General features: G+C 37.7%; 1 protein-coding gene across 3 annotated transcripts in view; it reads right to left on the reverse strand.

Annotated features, from left to right (window-relative positions):
- pde1a (phosphodiesterase 1A, calmodulin-dependent) overlaps positions 1-25,934 on the reverse strand; it is a 100,594-nt gene that overhangs the window by 65,377 nt on the left and 9,283 nt on the right. For all 3 annotated transcript variants that reach the window (XM_079618652.1, XM_079618653.1, XM_079618654.1), the window contains one exon: positions 10,667-10,799. In XM_079618652.1, coding sequence (XP_079474778.1) covers positions 10,667-10,799 — 133 coding nt within the window. The remainder of the gene's footprint in view (positions 1-10,666; positions 10,800-25,934) is intronic.

The raw sequence follows: 25,934 nt of genomic DNA on the forward strand, positions 1-25,934 counted from the left end.
TACTTTATGCCAATCATTGTATTACAATGAGGTGATTCAAATGAGATTCACCATTGAGAATAGTGAGAATTATTTACACACACAAAAAACTCACATGTAAATATGTAGAGCTAGATGCATTACGGTAATAATAATGTAAGGCCAAATTGTGCTTAATGTGTCATTAAAATAACAATACAATAGGCTTCATTGACTCATACAACATTTCATTTCATTTTGTGGTGAAATGAGACCTCAACATGTTGTAAATTGAGATTCACCCAATGACCCTGATTTGTCATTTACAAACATTTGTTTTTAATCTTGACGGCTCTCAGTTCACGGACGAACATGCTTTGACGTCAGAGAACAATCATCATCAAGCAGGTAATTGTTATAATGTGAGAGTGGGTGTTTCCTTTTGGTTGTGCCTCTTAATTAAATGGAGTTTTAAGAGCCAAAAGCTTAGACAATGTTTATCCCCGCGGACAGCACGACATATGATGTATAATGCATTTGACACTTTAAATACATGGGTGGCTCGTGTTTAATTCGGATAACTCCTCACAATCCTGGCTTTTACTTACTTATGAGAGCTTAAAACTAATAAATGTCCTGGACTTCTTTGGATGTGAAGAGTTCTTATACATGTGGCAAAGAAAATGTGGTATGAATGTAGTCTTTGAAAGATGTAAGCACTGAAAGACACTTTTCCTGCACTGCAAATATTATTCAGAATTATTGATTGATATTTTCTAAAGATGACATTAAAGCAAAGTGGGCTTGAATGTGACAGATTAAAACCACATCCATGTGAGCACAATGGCTTTTTATATTACCCACTGTGCCACCAGATCCCACCAATTCCTGTTTTAAACATCCCAGAAAACATCTAAATGATGATACTTAGATCTGACAAATGACCCTTCGTAAAGCACGGCCTTAAAAACACTACAGACCATCTTCGGGAAATGTTTTTTGATTTGTCTCTGCAGTTTCCATTAAATTTTATCGCACATTTTACTGAAAATCAGTGTTGTTATTGTTTACTAATCAAAATCATTTCCGTTAATTGAATTCAAGCTGAATTGAAATAAAACCTAAAAACCTTAAAGATGAACTGAACTGGAATTTGAGTAAAGGTGATATAACAGATATATTTGATTTATTCTCATTGGTACAATTATTAAAATGGCAGAATTTGTTAAAAGGGATAAAATGGTACATTGAAAATGTTGTTGTTGTTGCACGGGCGCCACCATATTGGATTTCAACATTCGACTACGTCACTGGCATGGTAGCTGCTCCGTTCACTGGTGAGGGTTGACTGAAACTCCTGCGCGCAGCTAACTTTTTTGCCCGCCCCAACTTTATTTATTTTGGTTTTAACACTTTGCGTGCAGCTAACTTGACAAGCGATCACATTGGATGAATTCGTCCAATCAAATTTCCATCTTAAAAATATATAAAATTTTCATTTATCTGCCTCGATTTTCTAAAACGCACAGGACCTCAAGCTTGTTTTTGTATTTTCTCTAAATGCACACGACATATATAAGCAGTTTCTATTTCCTAAAATGCATAATGTGCGTGGATACAATAAATAAGAGTGCATGACAGGCTATAGCACTTCAACCGCATTTCCCTCTTATAACACCGTGAACCACTATTGCTCCATTCATAATTGACTATGTACATTGAAAATACAATCTAATGCATATTTTAGACAAAACTTTGTATTGTATGCAATATTTTGAGACAAAATTAATTGGTACATAATAATATTAAATCAAGTGATCAAAGTGCTCATTGCTGTTGCGATCAGTGGCGTGTATACAGTGGCTCGCGCACACACCGCAGTCTTCACTCGGATGCGCGGAGACTCTTTTCGTTCCGGTGAAATTAGAAAACATAATGCACACAAACGTGTCCCTGCTTGATATACAACCACTGATGAACATATTCGGTTATGATGAAAAAAAAAAAAAAAAAAAAACTATGGGATTGCGGATTTGATCTCAAAACCTCTGACACGCTTGGCGAAAGTCCTACCACTGGACCATTACGGCTGATGTTAAATAGGCGGATCTGTGTATTTATTCACGCGAAAGTTCTCGGCACTGACAACATATATTACATCTCATTTAACGACAAACCCCATGTACTATTTAGAATGATTGCTGGACATCCATGTTATTATACATACATCTGATTTAGCATTGTATTAGCAACCCCTGTCCCACCCACTTTTTAAAACAAAGTTACGCCACTGATTAGTTCGTAAATGTGTCCCTCAGGCACAAATGCGTAACCCATGCCATTAAAATGATGTTCTAATGCCATATGCCGTTTTTTCTTTTTCGGACCACAAAAGGAACATGAAAAATATCCCGCTTCCATATGATGGCAGTGAATAGCGACCGGTATCAAGCTTTTTAAAAGACGCAAACGTTTTACAGAATAATCTCATGCAACACATGCTGTATATTCTAAGTGTTCTGGGGGAATACGATAGGGTTTGGTGAAAAACACCAAAAATTGTATGTATTATTTAACGAAAATCTTAACCTTGGCCGTTGGTTTTCTGTGCACAGTACACGTTCGTGAGACTCTTTTAGCACCGCAGTTCACTCGGACTCGCCTAGAAACACACAAGTTGAGTTGTGAGAACTTAAGATAAACAATGCGAAATGAAATACAATCCATGTACTTTCTTCTCTGAGGTGAATATATTCATTGTGTTCATCACAACAAAAAGTTATCATGTTCATTGCCGTCAGACAAATTCCAGTTAGGAGATATTCAACTTAGTCAAGAAAGTACACAGAAAACATTTAATATACTTTTTTAGAGTCAGAGTGAACTCCAGCATTGAGTCTCACAAATACGCCCCATGCACAGAAGACCAAGGTCAGGATTTTTGTAAAATACATACAATTTCTGTTTATTTTTCACCAAACACTATCATATACCAAACACTTGGAATTGTGTTGCATGGGTTCATTCTGTTACACTTTTGCATCTTTTTTTAAAAGCTTGATGCTGGTTGCTATTCACTGCCATTATATAGACAAGTGTGAGCACATTATTTTTTAAAGGTGCAGTATGTTATATTGACAGCTAGACGTTGAAATGGGTACTGCAGTCCAAATTCAAAATATTGGAGAGAGTTGTTTCTCCCGCCCTCTCCTCCTCTGACTCGACTCTAGCTCAGGTTGCCAGATTGAGGAAACGCAACAGGAGTGAGCACAATTAACGATGATTTATCCATGTTTAATATGCCTCTGTAGCTTTTTAGATGTGTGCCGACTCAAGGCTTTTTAGGTCGGGTAGAATCTGCGATCTCTGACCTAGTTTGTTTGCTGGCTTCTGTGGCTGCAATACGCGGTTTTCCACCAACTGGCAACCCGTGTTGGTGGAAATACTATTGGGTAAATTGGCAGCGGGCAGGATCACACAAACCAAAGCAAAAACAGACACGAAACGCACATTTCAAAGTGGCTATAACATTGTTTTTCAGAGTATGTGAACTTGCATTATGTAAAAAATGTTTACAAATTACATACATCACCTTTAAATTTACATTTTTTTTTGCATTCTGCATTAGAACAACTCCAGAGTGCGTAAATAATGACTTAATTTTAATTTTAGGGTAAACTATCACTTTAAAAAAATACTCCAAAAATACTCCAAAAATCCATAAATCATACTAAAATAACACTTCTGAAAATCTCCAGTTCATTCCTATGGGGTGTTCTCCAAACCGTGTCTGCTTCAGCAACAGAAATCAAGGAGGCGGAGCTTAGTAAAGGTTAAATTATACCATGACTATGACCTTCCTAACTGCTCAGTTAATAAATATTTAGGTCCATGCCTTATCAATCTTTAAAGCCATTTCCCAATTATGGTTTACATTACGAAAGGTTTGTCCCCAGCTCTGTAAAGATCAGGAGATAATTATGGATCCATCATGTGTGCTGAGTGAGCCCTCTTTCCTACCTTGTAGTAGAACATTACAAAACATTCAGTATTAATTACGTTTAACATCATGTCTAGAAAGGTCACTTCATTTCAATCAATACACAAGCCATTACAGTAAGAAAACCAGAAGGGAACCATTAATGAATATACCATTCAATTAGCTGAACTGACGCTCTATAAAGATGTCAATTGGTTATAAAGATGTCAATCAAAGTAACATCAAACCGTAGACAGGATGATTGTATATTCAGCTATACATGATCGCACCCACATGTATGTAGCATTTAAAGTGATAGTTCATATAAAACAATTGACATAATTTACTCACCCATAAGTCATTCCAACAGCATTATTTGTACCTTCCGTGAAAGACTAAAGGAGTCTAAAAAAGGTAAAAAAAGGACAAAAAAGCTCATATGACTTGAGAAGAACTTCTGACCTTTTATAATATTTTTATTATAAAATATATAATAAATATTTTAGAGCTTAAAAGTGCCTTTTTAGAGCTTAAAAGTATACATCACAGCAGCTCAGATGCTCTGCCTAACATCTCATTTTGTGATTCATGAAAAAAAGAAGGTAACACTTTATTTCGATGGTCCACTAGACATTCTACTGACTATAAGTAACTTTGCAACTACTAACCCGAACCCTAACCCAACAGTCTATACAGTCAAATAATGTACTAATGAGAGTTAGTTGGCATGTAGTTGCAAAGTTTCTTATAATTAAGTCTAAAGGCCAGTTCACAACCAGGACGATGACTATAAAGATAACAATAAAGATATTGGTTTAAAAATCATTCTCAATATTAAATAATAGCACAGAGAAACGATTTTAGAACTCTTTTAGAACGATTTTATCCAGTTGATGAACGATATAAACATTGACAGCCAATCAGAATCCATCCTGCTGTAATAAGCCAGATTACTTAAAGTGACAGACAAACACGTGCTTAGAATAAACAGAACAATATTGTCTGCTGGTCAGGACGCTTTATAGTTATCAATCTTAAGTATATGTCTACAGTGGACTATCAAAATAAAGTGTACAAAAAGAAAAGTAATATATTGTGGAATTTCATGAGGGCAAATGTTGACAAAACGTTAATTTTGCTTAAACTACCGCTCTGGTTTGCTCTTAAAGGGCACCTATTATGGAATTTTGAAATTTACCTTTCATGTAGTGTGTAACATAGATTTAAGTGAACGAAAACATCCTGCAAAGTTTGAAATATGAAAGTGCACCGTATATAAAGTTATTGTCTTTCAAAAGTAAGAGTCGACTCTGAGTCATTTTTATGAATCGTTAGAAGACCGAAGCTTTTTCTCTGACTAGATGACGTCAACTTGTCAAGTTATTTGAATACGATACGCCCACTTATTGCGCTCCAAGGCCAGGGGAAAACATCATGGCGACGAGACGCTGTGTTCTGAAGTGCGGCTCAAAAGCAAACTTTTTTCATCTGCCCAAGGAGGAGCATTTGAAGACTAAGTGGCTACAATTCATATATACAACTATACCACAGAAGTATAGTCCGAGCCTTGTGCTTTGTTCGCGCCATTTTGAAGACGATTGCTTTACCAACTTAAATGCAATCAAACTTGGATTCGCGAGCCGGCTGATATTGAAGGAAGGTTCAGTTCCAAGTGTATTTGAATCAGCTTCCTCCTCCGTATCACAACCTGTAAGTGCTATTAATAATTGTTGCTTTTATGTTTTATGTAGCATGCTTAATAATTATTTTGTTTGTTGTGTAAGCACCGTTTAGCGTCTAGGTCTTCAATGACAATTGTATTGAGATATGTGAAGTGTTTGTCGTTGTTTTCGGAGTTGTCTTAAAGAATAGAGTAATACCTCGTAGTAACGTAACTGCATTTTTCTTTTTTTTTTGTAAAACGTAATGTTTATGCATCGGGCTAACGCAAACAAAGACTGATTGTGCTTTTACAATATGAACTCTGGGCTATGCTCGCTAACATAACATTAAATTATTTATCTTATTTTTAGTTTTTTACTACAAACTACAAAGCAGTGGACTATAATCATTATTATAACACGATTTAATTGATAAAAGCATCATTGTACTCCGTGTTAAACAATAAGTATTATCTCTGTAAACACTGCTGGGTCATCTGACCAATCAACGCAGATTAGCGTCACGCAAAGGAGGGGTTTGAAAAAGTGAGTCGGTGAACGAATCATTTGGGAGTCGGTGAGCAAATCAGGTAAAAATAAATGCATATTATACAACAATAGGTGCCCTTTAAAATTCAGAGCAATATTGTGATACTGCTAATACTGTTTACGATATTGATGCATTGCTTGTGTTTTCCTCAATTCTAAGTCGTTTCAGATAAAAGTGTCAGATAAATGATTCATGTAAATGTAATATAAATAAATGTAATGTAATTACAGCATAAAAAAATGACCAATGTGGCCACTATAATGATAAGGAAAAGATAATAAAGGCCAGTAATATGCAGTAAATCTCTTTAGTAGTGTTCCAGCAGCAAGCACAGAAGAACTTTATCAGTCTAGTCTCAGGAGACTATTAAACCGATGATACTGATGATACATCTTTATTCCGACCGCCTAATGCAGAGGCCAAAGACTGTCACCATGGATACCTCACATGGAGACAGCAAGAGTGAAAAACAAATACCCTGATTGTCACGAATGTGGGGGCATTCGGCAGAATCTCACAGGAGCATGCAAATGACACGATCGGTACCGTTGGTTACAGGCGCAGTTTGAAGATTTAGAAAGAGTGCGAAAAAAGTAAATGGAAAACAAATTAAAGCCAACAGACACATATTGAAAGCACCAGAGGCAGGACAAAAGGTTATAATGACAGCTTCAAATGCTAAGTTGTTTTTTTTTCCGGTTTTTCAAGGTCATGGCTGAAATGGTGCACTGATGAACCTTGTGTTATTGTTAGATGCTTGTTGTGTGTCACTCCACAAATTCAATGCTTGTCTGATCTGTGTCACATTGAACAAGAGACAGGAAGACTCCACCTCTGTCTCATTAGTTATTGATCAAGGCCCTCTTCCAAATGACACACTAAACTTCTGGACAACTGCTGCCCTTATTTGAACAAAAATTGGTCTCTGCAACACAGATACAGTTTATTGTGTATCTGTGTACCAGATACACAATAAAGGCTTTGTGATATGCCAACTGGCCATGTCTATCTCGTCTCAGTTACATCAAACATTCATAAGAGTGCATATCTACCCGCCTTTCCTCATCAGCTATATGATTGTAAACAATAATAATATTAAATAACAGTATAATCACTTAAAATATAATTATTATAAATAATTATGGTTTAAAAAATATTGTTCATGAAATAGGATTTACCTTGAAACTGCTAGTACATTTCACAAATAATTACAAAGAAAAGGCAAGTAATACATTGAGTTAAACTTGAAATTTTGAAGTAGAAAAACTAAACTAGTATTTTTTTGTAAAACATCTTCCAGTCGTTTTTGTTTTATTTACAACTTTTAAAAAGTATTTTTTTTAATTAATTTAATTTTATAAAAAATAATTTTATGAATTAATGTATTACAATTCAGAGGCAAAAAACGTGGGTAATAATAAGAGTCTTACGTAAGTCTTACGGTCCTTGCATACTGAGTCCGAAATTCTCGCACGTCACGAAATACACACAATCTCATGTTATGTCAATCACGTTTACACACTGCCTCCGAAAATTTCGTCCGTCATAAACATTTTTTGGATCGGGTTCTATTTTCGCATCCGCAAGCATTTTGAGAGGTGTTTTGACAATTCAGAGCCACCGAATGACGGATCCGAAAAAACGCATACGAAACTCATTTCGGACTCAGTGTGCAAGGACCTTAAAGCATAACATTTTAAATTGTTTATTTCAATCTAAAAGAGAAAATATCTTACTTTGTAGTTGATAAAAAATAAAACAAAATAAATGTATTCATTTTAGATAAAAAAATATATCTTTATTTAATCCCCCCCTCCCCACACACACACACACACACACACACACAATTTTCTTTCTTTTAGGAATTGTTGGGATATCTGGTCAGCCTAACTGAGACGAATCTCAAACTACTGTATAATGATGTCACCCAAATGGATGATGTCATTCCTGGTAGGCCATTAGGTCATGGACACACCACATTGTGCAGGGACCTAATGCAGCATGGGTAATTTAGGGTAGACTTTCACAACCTCTTAATTTGTCCTATATTAGCAGTAGCATGTTGTGAGGTTATCCAGTGCACAGGGGAACGGTCAGTTCTGTGGCCACTCAAGCCCAGCTCGGCTAATTTAGCCTGTACTGACTTTAATTAGCATGGTTGTAATGTGATTCTGCCAGAACCACAGCAGTCTGACTTTAGCCAGACCACAAACAAAGCAGAAGAACAACTCTTTACCCATCCTCTCTATTTCTCTTTCTTTCTATTTCTGTCTGAACACAAAACTTGAATTCTTGCAAAGCCTGGAAGATCAGAAGCACTAATGTCTGTAATGATGTGTCATTACTCCCAACCATTTCCCTAATAGACAATTAAATTATCTGTGTAGGCACATTGAGCAGGTTTCTCTTTCTTCGGCTGTTCATATCCACAATTATGAAAACAGTATATGAATGTACCTGTCCTTTGCTTCTGAAGTGCTTAACGTTGTCCATTATTGTGATTTTTAAGCTCTTGCATTTGCAATGGTAATTTATGTCATTTCAGTGACTCATACAGAGATTTTCTCTATAGGCAGATAGAAACATGCAAACAGAGGCGGTTCACACTTGAGCTCTGGCCAGTTTTCATCTCGGCGCATGATTAATGTTCTAACGAGATGAGGGACGTGACTTTGAGCCGGTCATATACAGGACACTCAACAATCGGGTAAAGGCCTTCTATGAAATCATTGTGTATGCATGAAAAAAAAACTTGTCAAACGAAAAAAACGAGGCCTAATAATCTAAAGTTGGGAGAATTTTTTATTATTATTATTATAGACAGTACAAATTACAAGGCAATTTAAATTGCCAATACAAGGCAATTTATTGAATATTCACAACTATGTATTTTTATATTTTTACTATGATTTTGCTGACAATTAATAAATAAATAAAAAACCAACATGATTTTAATGTTCTTTTTATTTGGTCATTAAATTATATTAAAGAGTGTGTCATTAGACTCATTTCATGATCTCTCCTTTTCTAAAAGTATGAGATTTATGGCAGATTTATAGATTTTTCGGTTAAATACAAATACATTACTATTCAAAAGTTTAGGGTCAGTACAAAACAAATACAGAAATTCATACTTTTATTCAGCAAGGATGCATTAAATTGATCAAAAGTGACAGTAAAGATATGTATAATGCTACAATTCTCTATACATATACAGTTTACAGATTTCTATTTTAGAATGCTGTTCTTTTGAATTTTCTATTCATCCAAAAGAAAAATGAAAAATAAATTATCACAGTTTCCACCAAAATATTAAGCAGCATAATGTTTTTAATTTTCATTGATAATAATGAAGAAATGTTTCTTGGGCACCAAATAAGCATATGGACTGACACATTTCTGGGATTCTCAGAATTGGAAGTCGTCATAATTGGGTAAGCTTCTATAGCGGTGAATGGGAGACGACAGCAAATATAATGATTGTATTCCGATTTGCTCTAACAGCAAGAGAAAAAATCAGCGATAGCATTTCCACGTCTTTCAAAAAGAGGGGACAAATATGTTTATTATATTGTGATTGATTATATGGGTCAGAAGAGAGAAAGATGCCAAATTTGCCATCACTCCCTCAGCCGTTGTATTAGAAATCATTGTAATAATTAGTTTTTTGTCATTTACTGCCAAGGTAATATAACACAAAGTATAGTATTATAAATGTGTATAAAAATTATACAATATATATAAACAAATGTACTAGATTTGTGATGTTGATAACTGTATATAAGTACCGGTATATTAAAATAGAAAACAGTAATTTTAAGTTGTAATAATATTTTACAATATTAATATTTTTTTCTGAATTTTTGACTCCAAAACTTACTGATGCCAGACATCAGAATGTTTCTTCAGAAATTTCTATGCTGCAAATTTCAACTAAAGGTTCACACAAAAAAACTAATTTGTTTTTAAAATAGCATACTGATTAATAAAGAAGGATTTCCTCATGTCTTCAGTCTTCAGTCCAAACCCTATGTGGGCATTTCCAGAGATTGACAAAACCCTGATGAATGTCAACATTCTGCGCAATCGTCAGGTGTTAAGAGGTATTCTGGGTTGCTATGGCAACCTGAAATGTTTCACCATGGAGAAACTGCGGCGCTGTACACATCAAACGCCCACAATCCATAAAACCGCAATAACTCTCAAGATGTAATTACTGTTCTGGGTAATATGACTTGCTGTGGTCTGTATAGCATTCAAGATGTAGTATGTCATTTCTGTGCAAATAACAGATATGCATATATGAGTTCCATGTAACTGTGTAAGTTGTAACAAAATGTAGCAACTAAGTTATGTGTGATTTGCCTTAAGTGAGTATTAACTTGTCCAAAGGCAACATATGGTGTCCTCACAAGAAACTTGAAGGTGGGTTGGCATGGCAGATTGAGCGTGAGGTAGTAAGGGAACACACAAGCCATGTACGTCTGGTGGCAGTTGGTCACTTCAGGGGACCCTTACCTAATTCTGGGATCTTTGGCCACAGGCACGTCCCTTCCAGCCAGTCCTCGGCTTTGGCCCCTCACTGAGCCCCACCTGTGCCTGAGGGCCCGAGATCCAGGCTGCATCGCAATCATGGAGTGCACAGAGTCGCCTGCAGGGAGACACAGTATGTTCTAGATTATTCTCATGACGGAAGACTGACGTAAACATTAATCATTTCCACAATTGTGAACCATTTCCATGTTCATGAACACTTTATACAGATGATATTTGTTCTAGGTGTGCTTTTAGTACTCTTAGTAAGATACTACAGTTGTATTGATATTTGGAGTTTCTTTTTATATTACAATATAATATAATATTATTTGTTTAACATTAGATTTTTTAACTGTGCTTTTATATTAATGGTCTTTGTTCTTTATTTTATCACTTTTATAAACCTGATAAAGGAATGTTTATTTAATTGATAAACACTTGAAAGCTGCATGCAATAAATTCATTTTCTTAATATTTATATTAATATTTAATATTTAAAATCCATTTTGATCATATTTATGATATTTGATCAAACATATGTATGAATAATTTATCAAATACTGAAATTTTGGTGTTGTTATCCTCAAGTTTAGTTTTTCTTGAAAGTGCCTTCACCAAATTAGTTTTTACCTCATCATAACTCACACAGCTTGTGTTAGAAGTTAAAATTAAAGGCAATAATTCAAACCGTGATCAGAAGGTATTTAAAAGCTCTCGAACAAGACTTCTGCTCATTTCCTCGTTGCCGGTGGAGAAATATGACGATTTGGCGTTCTATTAGAATTAGAATGTATAATTGTCATGCTGAAGTTTCTAATTATTTATTACCCTCCATTGGCATTTAGATCTAGACTTCATTAATCTCCCAGAGAATTATTTCAGACACACTCTCAAGGTTCAGTGTGCCTGAAGCTCCAGAAAGGAGAAATTAATTCAACTAAACTTTGTTTCACTGCAGTACCTTTCCTTTTCTCAATTTATTAATTGTACAAAAACAACTAAAGGACAAATTAACTAAACCATTGCAGCACTTTTGCCCGTGGTATTGAGACACACACACACAGACACACATACACACACACACGTTGTGTTTTCATGTTTACTTTTACTATATCCCCTAACCCTAAAAATACCACTAAACAAAACCCTCACAGAAAATGTTCTGCATTTTTAAATTTTCAAAAATATCACTTGGTATAATTTAGAATCTCTTTTCCTTACCAGGGACCAAAAAATATACAAATTTCAGAATCAAAATTTCAGGTATTACTAGCTTTGTGGTGACATTTTGTCCCCGAAACATAGGGAAAACCTGAGCACACACATACACACACTGTTTAAAAATCACAAACCAGCCATAATCCAGTTTAACCAGATGCTAAATTAAAGGGGACCTATTATGCAAAATTCACTTTTACACGGTGTTTGAACATAAATGTGTGTCGGCAGTGTGTGTACACAACCATCCTCATCCCTATAGTGGTAAAAATCCACCCACTCCTTTTTTTAATCCACAACACAGACACATTACATCCACTTGGGAAAATCTCACAGTAAAACAAGCAGCTGTACAAAATATGATACACCGGTGTTTTGCCAGATGAGAAGTTTATTTATGTATTATATTATTACTCTTTTAATTCTTTTTAGAACTGTATCCACTGTATGTCCGACAGATTGCACTGTATTCCTCCTTTTGATTCTAAACAGAACTGAAATGGCACTGAGAATTGGGTAAGGGACATTTCTTAATTGGGGAGCTGAATGAAACCATGCCGATGACCTGGGTCTTTGTTGGAGTAGTGAGTTTAATGTGTAATTAAACTCGAGGTTCTGTGGGGTGCGGATTGGATTGATTCCATTCCTAGAGCTTCCAAACAAATGGGTTTTTGGGGTGCGGACTGATGGGGTAGTGAACCCTAGGTTATCCCGTGAGTTAGTCCTAACTCCTCCTGTCCGATTTTAGGTGTATCTAAAATAGGGGATATTTACTCTATCAGTCGCTCACGTTCGACATTACATTCACGTGATGACGTAATTGGACAGCACTGCGGCTGTTGCGTACATCAACCGCCAGGGTGGTCTACGTTCCCGCTGCATGTCACAACTTCGTGGTCGCTTCGTGTCATTCATATTCTGGGCCTGCTCAACCGTGCAGCCGACAAGCTCTCACGGCAGTAGGTGCTACCAGGAGAGTGGATACTCCATCCCCAGGTGGTCCAGATGATTTGGAGGCGCTTCAGGAAGGCTGTCTCCCTGCACCCTTAAAGTGCATGTTGCCGCTATTGCTGCACATCACGATGCAGTTGAGGGTAAATCGCTGGGAAAGCATGAACTGATCATCAGGTTCCTGAGGGGGGCGAGGAGACTAAATCCACCTCGCCCGCTCTCGATACCCTCTTGTGATTTGTCTCTGGTCCATTTGGCAATTCAGAGACCACCCTTTGAGCCTTTACAATCAGCAGAGTTAAAAATGTTGTCCTGTAAGACAGTACTCCTGGTTGCATTGGCCTCCATCAAGAGGGCAGGAATCGTCGACGAATCGTGCCTAGAATTCAGCCCGGCTAACTCTCACGTGATCCTGAGACCCCAGCCCGGATACGTGCCCAAGGTTCCTACCACTCCCTTCCGGGACCAGGTGGTGAACTTGCCAGTGCTGCTTTCGGAGGAGGCAGAACCAGCCCTGGCTTTTCTCTGTCCCGTTCGTGCTCTGCGCCTATACGTGGACAAAATGACCAGCTCTTCGTCTGTTACGGAGGCCAGCAGAAGGGAAGGATGTCTCCAAGCAGAGGATGGCCCACTGGATAGTGGTTGGCATTGCCTTGGCTTACGAAGCTCAAGGCGTGCCTTGCCCGCGTTTGGGTTGGGAGTCCACTCCACCATCTATACAGCTGCGGGCTGGGCGACACCTAACACGTTTGCTAGGTTTTATAGCCTACTTGTTGAGCCGGTTTCTTCCCGTGTGCTTGCTTCAACCAGCCGGTAACACCGAAGTTTCTGCTCTAGTGGCGGCTTGCTGCGCCACTCCCCTCCACATGGAGTGGATACATGCGCTTTTTTCTCCAGTCGAGTTCCCCACTTAGGCGAACCCTTTTGAGTTTCTCTGCACCCTTTGGCAGTCGGACGTTGCGGAGCGTCCGAGCCAGGCCTAGTGCTCGTATGCTTGTGTAACTTGTGCTAGGCTGGGTTCCATATGTTGTGATCCCTACGGCGATCCCATATGTGCATTCTTCCACGACCAGCTCCCTGCAGTGAGCCCGTTTCTTTCCCTCGGCAGAGTCCGCTCTTCCGTAACTGTCTGGTGTAGTCTCCACCCTCCTCAGGCTGGAGCCACCCCAGTGACATTCCATATGTTGTACTGTCCCTAACTGACCAGTCCATATGTGCATTCTCCACGTTACCTCCCTTCAGGCAGGATGTTGCTTCCGCAGCGTCCCTCTCCCCTGGAAAGGCACGCTTTCCCAGTGTTATCCAAGAGTTCTGCTTTGTGGGTTATAACGGAAAAGCAGTTCGAACTCCCTCTTTGCAGGCCTCTGAGAGTCTTGCATAGTGCGCTGGATGTGGCAGCAGCTGTGGCGTTTTCCATAGGGATCCCAATTACGTCATCACGTCGACATAACATCAAATATGATCGACTGATAGGGAACGTCTTGGTTACGTATTAGGGATGGGACGATTACCGGTTTCACGATAAAATGTACTGACGGTTAGTATTATCGTCTAAAATTTAATTATCATTAAAACCGTTTTTGATTATCGCGATTTTAATAACCTACTAGAAATCCTGTCCAGCCAGCAACAGTCTGGCGCAGGCGCAGCGCGCACAATGTTTTTGTTTTTTTTTATTCGAGAAGGAATGGCGGATGGCAGCGACCGTGCTCGGGAGATTTTTCAGCCTTTTAAGTGGACTAAATCTGAGGTGTGGTCATATTTTGGCTTTTACAAAAGTCCTGAGGGAAACTTAGTCGAGGATGGTCACCCTGTCAAAAAGTCTCTGCAACAGAAACACTTCAAATCTGCCGAGTCGTCTTGTGTGACCAGCACCCACTGTTGTATAGCGAACGCAAGGCAAGTTAACTTTGACCTCAATACCAAAACTACGTCTGGGAAATAATTGGGTACAAAATGTTGTTTTGAGTTTAAATATTTTATCTCACTTGCTTGAAATAAACGTGAAGCTTCCGTGAAGAAAAGTTTGCAGCAAGTGGCTTTGAGCCAAAGACGAACGAACAAGTTCAAACAATACTATTATTAAGAGTGCCATTTAAGGGATAATAATAGATTCATTGTACACTTATTACACCGATTTTTTTTACCACATAATTAACAGGACATATTGAATTTAGATTAATGTTTTAAATCTTACTTGTTTATAAATCCATTTTGTAGCCTACAGTGTAATGTTACAAAACAATCGTCCAGTCAAGATGATCACAACAATATTACCAATCTCTGTAAACAATAAATCAACTCTGATTCAATTTTCAATTCAATCAAAAACGGAGACGCAAGACGGCAAGTTGTATTTGAATGAAACGAGAGCGCGCGCCCGTTGCGATGCATGGATGTGCGCTGTGTTATAATGCGTTTCTATGACGACGGTCATTATAATGAAGGAAATGCCACAGAATAGAATCTTGCTTAAAAAAGTGCATAGAGCTGCTTGTTTTATTCGTTGTTTGTTGATTTTCAAATATAAAACTTGTTGAAATGTTTTCAGTGTGAGCATCAGTTCTTTACGAACACTTTCATAATGTTTTAACAAAACCGTGATAATATTGATAATCACGATATTTTTGGTCACTATAATCGTGATTTGAAATTTTCATACCGTCCCATCCCTATTACGTATGTAACCCTCGTTCCCTGAAGGAACGCCACCGTTGCTGACCATCGCGGTACGGCTGTCACAATCTCGGCTCCTTAGTGAAAAACAAAGGTGTGTGCACCTGCTTCCGTGTTTATACCCGCGCTGTATGGCGCCGGGACTCGATTCACGCACGCCAACGTTCATTGGCTCGTTCTGTAGACACTTGAAGATGATAGGGCTCCCTGAAAAGATCCCAATTACGTTATCACGTCGTTCATGGAAGGAGGGTTACATATATAACTGAGACGTTTTCATGTACCTTTCAATGCAAATGAGCTGTTGCTTCCCATGAGCCTTTATAGTTTGTGCCTTGAATACTCTGACAAAACCTAAAACATTGTTTTGGTTTTGATTGTCATCTCTATCACGTTCACTCACACATGACATTGCAGTTCTTCGTCACCATGAAAGTTTATTATCTGCATGTGTTTTAAAGCCAAATCAGTCTAAACTCCTGATAAGGTTTTCTGACTGCACACATCCGAAGCACGCGCACAGAAAGCTGGCTGTCAGACGCCACGTCCCGTGAGTATTAAATCAAGTTCTCTTTCACGTCTTATTGCGCTTAAACTGTCAAATACACACAAGACTATGTCAAACAAAGTTCACATAAACAGTTATGTCTGTGTACATAAACAGCAAGTAAAGAAATCGCATGTGCATATAAGATCTGTGTATTAAAGTGACAGCAGTGTAATATAGATATACCTACTGCTCTATATGCTGTTAATATGAACCAAACAACAAAAGAAAAACTGAAAATCACTCACTGCTCTTAAATAACTTTTGTAGCTTTAATAATACATTTCTTACATGAACGCTTCTGTTAAATGCTCTGGCGAAGAGATATGCATAGCGGACTGTGTACAGCTCACTCAGGGCGGGTCTATGCTGCTAATAAGGCGGAGTCCAACAGCAGTCGAGTGCGGGGCCAAAGAAATGTGACGTCACATTGCTAGAAACTGCAAACAGAGTCACTGCTTATGTTTTATGGGGATTAAAAAAAGGAGTGGGTGGATTTTTAACATTAAAGGGTGGTTGAGTACACACACTGCCAACAAATTTATGTTCAAACACTATGTAAAGGTGAGTTTTGCATAATAGGTCCACTTTACAGTACAGCACACTATGACAGTCTACTGCATCCTCCACAATTGTGCGCTTAGGACTGCAAGACTGGGAATTTGCATGCAAATTGTGTTTAGTATAGATTTTAAGGGTCTATTTGTACCTTATTTGCATATTTCCTTTACTGAAACAGGCGTTAAACTATGCAGACATCACTTTCAAAATAAATGTTGCTATCAGCAAGAACATTTCATTAGTGAATTCCCCTCTAATTACGCTTGAAGTGTTTTTGTATGGCAGTACACCAAAGGAAGAACAAAAAAAAAACAGGAAAGTCAAAGAGAGAAGACAGAGACAAGCGTGAGAATGTGGTAGCATGTGTGACTAAATATGGTGAGAGAGAGCAGTTGGGTGGACACGACAATTATGGCCTAATTTATGATTCAGTGTCAGTGAAATTGGGTTTTACAGGTTGCCATAGAGATACATCCATAATATCAAATGTTATTGCCTACAATTTCTCTTCAGTGGAGGCTGATGCACACCACTGATCAGAAGAGCGGAAGATTTGCATATGTAAACAATAACATGGGTCCATCCTAAATAGCCTACATGCACAAGTGTTGTCGATGTGTGTGTTTGGGCATTATTTAATATATATATGACAGCATACGAGCGGCAGGTGTGACCGTGATCGCCTCTATAAAAATTTCACTTCTCGTATGCAGAAACAAATGTGTCCAACTGCGCTTTTCCAGCTGAGGTCAACGGCTTGACATCTCACAGGAAAACTGTACTGAAGCCTGCAGGTGATAAAAACATTCTGCAAAACCTCATTTATACAGGTGAAAGTCGAAAATTTTGAATATCGTGCAATTAAAGTAATTAAAGTTTTAGTAATTCAACTTTAAAGGTGAAAATAATATATTATATAGACTCATTACATGCAAAGTGAGATTTTTTTTATTTAAATAAGCCTTTATTTGTGATAATTTTTATTATTATGGCTTAGAGCTATTACCTTTGCACATTATTCTAATTTTGAATTTGGGGGTTTCATAAGCTGTAAACCATAATCATCAAAATTATAAAGTAGTTTTCAATTTTAGATGCATCCAAAAATTCTGACTCTGGTTTATAAAGAGAATGGTAATAATCTAATAAAAACTATTTCTATCTTCCTCTTCCTTTCTAATAAGTCTTTACAGCGTATATTCATACTACGCACATTCATACTATATAGGCTACTGTCAAACATACTTTTTAGCACACAAAGTAAGTAATTATTCAAAATAAGTATCTACTCAATAGAGTATGTGATTTCGGGCACAGCCTTTCACTTTAGACACTTTAGCATCCCATGAGGCCATGGGAGAGGATTTGTGAATGGCAGTAAAACGACACAGCTGATGCTGGTAGTTCACATGATAATGACAACATAGCAAGCTTTGTACATCTGGATCACATTCATATTATACAGAAGTGGTTGCTAAGTAATTACTTATTCAAAATAAGTATCTACTCATGAGAGTATATGATTGATTTCAGACACAGCCAGTGCTTTTCTGAGTGAGTCATTGAATCATTCATGATTTGTTCAAACACTGATTCCTTCAGGAATGAAACAACCTATGGTCGGGTTTGCGGTTGAGGAGATGAGGTGAGGACTCAAACGCAGAATTGAAGGGCTTTTAATGATAATAAAAATAAAACAAAACAACAAAAACTAACCCGAGGGGGAAACCCAGACAGGCTAGGCTTGGCTTGGCAGCAGGAAAACACACACGTCGTACAGATGACAGACAAATGACAACTAACCAGCACAGGACTTCTTACTTTTTTTGTTTGGGCGATTGGCATCGATTTTGCACATTACCGCCACCTACTGTGAACTTGATCCAGAGTTTACACGTAGCCAGTTATTTTCATAAACGGATATTTTACCCCTCTCCGTTTTCAGAAAAGTCTTCGTTTACACAAACCCGTGTATATGCCGTCAAGAGCATGCCAAACCTATAGGTGGCAGTGTAACGAGAAGCTCAAGCCCACGTTAGCCAATCAGAATCCCGAAAATATAGGTCGCACTTTTGACGCAGTGCAAGTTCTGTCGCATACTGTGAAGTTGACTGCCTAAAACTCAGTTTTTCTCAGTTTACATGCAAACGTGAAAATGGAGTTTTCCAAAATCTCCACTCTGGCCAGAGTTTTTAGAAAGAATCGTTTTCAGAGGAGAATTCTCCGTTTGCGTGTAACCGAGGGGCACAACCGAAGGGAAATGTCTCCGTTTTTCAAAATAACCATGTACGTGTAAACGGGGCCTAAATAGGAAGAGCAAACAAAGCAGGTAATGAGGGAGGACAGGTGGGGAAAATTAATCAATAATTAGGTAACAAGGTGGGAGGGGCTAGACAATCGCCAAGAGAGCACATGGCACAAGGAAACACATGACAAGCCATGTGCTCACAACAAACAGGACTAGAACACAAGCACATGGCCAATAAAACCAATCACCAGCCACGTGTTCACACAAAACATGACAACATGAAAGCACACAGCCAGTTTAAAACACAAGCTGTGTGCTACACAGCACAAGACAAATCAACACACGCAGACGGAAGAGTGCGCGGCTTGAGCGAGCGCTCATTCCGTGCGCTCACAACAGAAAACAAACACGCAGAGCATGGATGTCTGAATCCCGACACAGAACCGAAACCAAACTAGACAGACATGTCGGGATCCAACACCATGCCCCGCACATATAACAAGGCACGTAGACAAGTGGGTGCACGGCTCGAGCACGCTCGAAACCCGGTACTCAGACAAAACAGAAGTGTGACAGAAGTGACAGAACCCTGACACCTATTGTGTGTTGTTTGAAGAGACAAACTATTTTCAAACTATTTACGTTAAAGCTAACTGGCAAGAATGTAAAGAAATGTAATGTCAATATTAACTTATAATATTTCTTAACTAACTTTACATCTCTTTACATCATAGTGCTGCACCAGGCATATTTCTGTCTGTACAAATTAAGCCTGCCACAATTAACCATGTGCTGCTAATTTTTTTTAAAGATAATTATTATTCAATTACGGTATATTGTAATAAAGCAAGGTGTGTGAGCTTTTTCTGTTTTCTATGCGACTCTGGCTGGTGAGTCGTCAAGTATTGTGCAATGAAAATTGTGTCGTTACCTGATTCACACAAATCCTTTTATGTATGTGATACATTAAGACTGTGAATTCACCCTTTATCTGACAATAATTCACAGTAGTGGAGAAAGAATAGGTGTCTAGGCATTGCAGACCGTTAGCAGGAAATTTGATTTGCTCGTGGCAGTTCAATCAGGCCTGTGAGAACATGTTTTACGTTACCATGGAAAAGAAGAGCAACAGACACTCAAGAAAATCCTTTCAAGGCTCAAAAAAGTGCATTGGTTTTTATGGTAGCATAAGAACAAAAATAGATTGCTATGGTTATCCAGTAAAAGCATTCAATTGTGAAGTTAATTATGAATTTACTCGCAGGATCACACAAAGTTAAAGAATGAATCCAGTGGCTGGCTTTCAAACAGATGATCCACTCATTACGACCTACTCAAGTTCTGTGACCATGAAAAGTAACAAGTAATAAATATAGCTGCAAGCAGCAATCACCGGGGCCAAGCGCAAGCAAGACGACAAGACATGCCAAAGTGGCTGGGAGTGTGAGACCAACTGCAGCAAGGAGCAATTGAAGACATTTAAAGATGAATTTAGGCAAAATAGTTGAAAAACCACATACATTAACTAAAAATGTGATTATCACTTTCGACCAATAGGTGGCGCAGTTACGAAACTGATGTGATGTGGTCAGAGTGAAGTGACAATGACATAGGCTATACAAAGTTTGGTGTCAATATGGCAAGGCATTGCAGATATAAAGTCTGAATAGTCATTTTGGCATCATGCCTCAACTTTGCCACTGCGGTATACGAAAACGGTATACGAAAACGGTTTTGTCTATCATGACACGATCCGATTTTGGTGAAAATTGGACGTTCGGTCTAGGAGGAGTTTGAAAAAGTAGGTTTTAAAAGAAAATAAAGATGGCGGACAGGAAGTTTGACTGACTATGGCAAAATTTTGACCAAAAGGTGGCGCTGTCTCATAATCTTTTGAGTACCTTCAGGGCCTTGTACTGATGACCCACACTGAGTTTCGTAATGATACGTTCATGCGTTCATAAAATACAGCATTTTAGCACATAATTCAAAATGGCCGACAGCCAAAATGGCCGATATGGGAAAATTGGATATCAGTCAACTCAGTATGACGCCCTGAATCTAACGAGACCATTTTCATGATTTTTGGACAAAACGTTCAGAAGTTATAAGCAAAAACATAAATTCTTCATATCTCCGGACCAGTAGGTGGCGCTGTGCCGAAACGCAGCATGTTGCCTCAGGTCATACTTGTGATGACATGTACCAAGTTTGATCTGAATACGATAAAGCGTTGCAGAGATACAGCCTTACATCTGTTTTCGCAAGCGCTACGTAAAATTAAATTGTGCGGTATTCGCGAACGGTTTGACAAATCAACTTGAATTCCATAACTTTTAGTTGTCATTGTCTAGAGATGATCTGGTTAAATTTTCAAACTTGACTTTTGACCACTATTTTAAAGTTACTGTACTCTGCTTTTGTATTGTCAGCAAAAAATGAGAAGTGATGCCAAGACAAAAGGCAGTAACTTCCACATTATCAATATTTGGTTGCTGATCACCATTAACAAAATAATTTTAGTAACACCTGTATAAAATCTAGTGATCATGGCATTTATTTTGTATGATTTACAATTACTTATAGCCATCTACTTATTGCTATCCTGTGCTTTGATTGCAGTCTGATGGCATTAATACATTAGACCTGACAAAATACCTCCATAGCGATAAAGAGTATCTTGTGTGCCGATAAGAATAAGACTTGCTAAGTGTGCGTTCAAAATACTCGATACAACCACTGGCTTGAATGAAAATTCCTTTATTTTCAATCATATTTTACAGTAGGCTATAGTATATTTTATATCCTTTTTAATACATGTATATTGCCAACATTTAAGCTAGTTTAACTAATATTAGAAGTAAAAATTAAACATTTAAAAGTAATTCAATAGTAATCGACCAGTTTCTGCTGTCCCGTTTCCACCGTAACGGCGAAGGATCTCGTGCCGGAGCTTGTGCATTCAGCGGGGGAACTACTAACTTCAGACCGCCGCCATGCGTTTCACTCGTAGCCGAAATATCAGGCGACAGGCTCCATAACCTGTGTCCATTAACAATCAGTGTACAAAAAGCCTGTGTTAAATAACTTAAGTAATGTGTGACCCAAGATCTGGGTAACACAAGACAACTACCCAAACACTGTGTTGTTACTGTACATCTGACCCAGGAGCTGGGTAACACAAAAATAACCCAATATTTGAGTGTACACTCAAGACCTGGATGTTTATTTAGATCTTGACTGCAATTTTGTGTAGGAAATGTGGTGTGTAAGTCTGTGTGTGTGTGTGTGTGTGTGTGTGTGTGTGTGTGTGTGTGTGTGTGTGTGTGTGTGTGTGTGTGTGTGTGTGTGTGTGTGTGTGTGTGTGTGTGTGTGCGTGTGCGTGCGTGTGTGTGTGTGTGTGTGTGTACGTGCGTGCGTGCGTGCGTGTCACAGGTTGAAATGTAACGTTTTTGACCCAAGGACTGCTAAGAAAATGAGGGTTTAATTACAGCCAATGTGCTCCTATCCTAGGCAGAGAAATCTATAAGGGGCTTGTGCTTAAAAAACACTGCATAAAAGTAAATGACGTACACATTCCAGAAAAAGTGGCTCCTTATCATTTTCTGAAAGAGAACATTCAATAATTCATTGATGGAATGAAAGGAATTCAGAAATGTTCATGCACTTTTTTATGAAACATCAGCCATCAGTCGGACTGTGAGCTCATTTTCTGCAGTTCCCAGCCTGTGTGATTTGAGGTGTGTGAGTCTCACTGCTACGGCCAGATGGTTACACTTCAGTGGATTTGATAGAAACATCACGCCTGTTACTCACAGTATGAGTCCATTCAGTATAGATGCAATAGATAAATATCTTAACTAAAATGTGAGGGTGAATTTGTGGGTTGATGTATGTTTTTCAACATTAATAAGAACCATTAATAATTAAGAAACCAATAATACTTTATCATAATTGAGCAGTAAATCAGGAAATTAGAATGATCTCTGAATGATCATGGGCCTCACATTAATAAATTAGAGATAGATATAGATATAGATTATAAATAGAATATATATTAAAATATTTGAAAGTATTGCTTGTGAAGTTTATCTTTTTGCTACCCACTAATAGAGTAATGTTAGGAATAATGTATAAACCTGAAAATAATAATTTTCAATTCAGTTCTACATTTGTTTGTATAGTACAGAGCACCGCACATGACATGCGAGGGAAACATTTTTATATCACGGCTACGAATTAACAATTCGTTCCCACAACTTTCAAATACATACTAATTTGTTCCCTCGTTTTAAGAAAGTTGTGTGCTGCTTGATATAATAATTCATTCCCTCGGTTTACAACATCGTGGCCATGTTGTAATAATAATCGTTCACTTGTTTTAGTTAGATCAACACGAGGGAACGAATTCGTTGAACATGGCCACGATTTACTAAAACGAGGGAACAAATTCTTATTTTTTAAAATATTCTTAAATCATGCAACATATCAAAGTGGTGGTCACATTTTCTTCAGAAAATATGTACAGTTCTTCCAAAGATATCGTAAAACACCCTCAGGAGTTGATTACACTATTCAGATGTCATGTGCAATGCCCTGTCAGTAATACAAAGGTCATTCTTATCTCCAAGGACTGTCCATGCTTTCTGCAGGCCTTTGTGCCATGTGTGTGTGTGTGTGTGTGTGTGTGTGTGTGTGTGTGTGTGTGTGTGTGTGTGTGTGTGTGTGTGTGTGTGTGTGTGTGTGTGTGTAGCTGCTGTGGCATGTGTTAATGGCCTTCATTAGCACCACATAGTGAAGCTACAGTAGGGAACAGGACAGTCACAACAGGACTGTAATCTGTAAACACAGAAAGGCATGACACATAGCAGACCAAAAATGCTGTTAAACACTGAAGATCTCAAAGGACCCTTGATTGATGAAGACCAGGTTCTCTTTGTTAATAGAACAGGACTGGAATATAATTGTCTAAATATACTACACCTTGTCAAATGTCTGATTAATAGCATCCGCTCTCAAATTGAAGCTAAACTACATTTCTGCTGAAAGTATCTATCAGAGAAGTTATAGGTCTTGAATAAAATATGACACATTAGGGATGTAATACCTCACTTCTGCCAGTGCAAAAATAGAGCTCTAATTGGAAAGCTCATCTATTGTCATTATAATCATGGGCCTCATTGCTCACTGACACCGACTCAAAATCTGGCACTAGACATCTATGCATCGGCCTGACGGACAACGCTCAGTCAGCTTAGTTTGTGTGGTTGTTGGAGTGTTTCAAGGAGGTTGCTAAGGTGTTGCTATGCTGTTGCATACAATAGGTATGCTTGAATGGTTTCTAAGTTGCTAAAATGTTCAGGGTTATTATTAGGACGTGGGTGGATGGATGGGTGGATGGATAGATGTTGATTTGTTAGTTGCTCTTACTAAAAATAAATAAATAATAAATCAATAAAACATGCAAACTGGTTGTCTTGAGAAAAAAACCCCGAAATAAACATTTAATTGGATCAATTAATGTAGAAACTCTATTCTCCTTTACCAATTTCTGTTTTCTGTCATTTGTTTATTACCATTCATTTTAGTCTAATGATGCAAACTTTCACTTCATGGCCAAATAAAAATCATTACAATCATTGGATATTCATGTTGCTTTCAGTTTATATTGACAGCAAAGTTATTCTGAATATTTAAATATTCAATATATAGACTAGTCCTAATTAGCATATTTAATTAGAAATATTAATTCATATTTCATATAATTCACTCTGGCCAGAAAGCTTAACATAAATATTAAATATAAACCTATTTATCATGCAAGAGAAATATGACAACAGTTTCAAATAGTTTTAGAAGAAATAATGCATGAGCCTGGACCAAGTGTGTCTGAATTACATAAAAATTAAGCATTGCATAACCATTACATAACTATTTTTAAATGCTGGAACGAGTTATTGCGACAAAAGGCATGAATCATGCGTACACACCTGTGATTAAACAGTGAATGCAAGTGCTGCACTCAAAAGAAAAGGCTGTTTTTTATCTTTGAATATCTGAGATTGACACCTGGCATTTGGAGGCAGATATTAATCAACTCACAGAGTGTTTCATTATACCTCAGCGGTTCATTGAGGAAATAAATCCGGATTTATACACGCTACAATGAGCCCAATTTCCTCTTCCTGGAAGGATAAATCATCCACATATGGATAGGCAGCATTTATGTTGTTGATTGGGCTTCACCTTGTGCTATCATTCCTGCCTGTCTATTTTTCTATTGTTGGACTGATAGACCTTTGCCTTAATCCATTTCTATGTTTAAAAAACAATCATTAAAGGTCTTTGATCTTCAAGGAAAATTATATAACAAAAGTCTGGAAAAGGGAGCAATAAGATCAATTTAATGAATGCATTATCATGGATCATCTCAAGGTGAGTAGATGTTCCTCTCTTGATTTAATAGGCTCAAATGTCAAATGCTATATCTAGCACGATTCGTGAGTAACAATCACACTCCCATCTTTAGAGCCATGACAGAATATACACTGAGGAAAGGGGGATGGATCTGACCTGGCCCAACGCCTAGAGCTGCTCTCATGGTGGCCAGTAAGTTGTTTGACAGATAAATATAGGGTTAGCTCAGCCATTTAATCATTTCTGTATTTCTTTCCGTTTCCAAAACACTTAAGAGTTTGCAACAACTGTAACAATGGCGATAAAGATATCATTCTAAATATCATTCTAAATAAAAATTGCTTTCCATACCACAACTATAACGATAACAACACAGAGGAAGGATATTGTCAAAATCACTTTCATGACTATTTTTTCTAGCTGATGAATGATAAAAACATTGACAGCCAATCAGAATCCATCACGCTTTAAAGAGGTGGAGAATTTAAACCAGCAGACAACAAATATAATAATGCGCACTAATAATAAACAGAATAATACTGTGCTCTGTGGATGCTAGTAGTTATCATTATAGTTATCGTTCCTGGTGAAAAATGTTGTCTAGTTTTTATATTTTTAAAGTTAAAAGTTTA

Source organism: Phoxinus phoxinus (genome assembly GCF_949152265.1).
Source record: "Phoxinus phoxinus genome assembly, chromosome: 7".
NCBI classification, from domain to species: domain Eukaryota; kingdom Metazoa; phylum Chordata; class Actinopteri; order Cypriniformes; family Leuciscidae; genus Phoxinus; species Phoxinus phoxinus.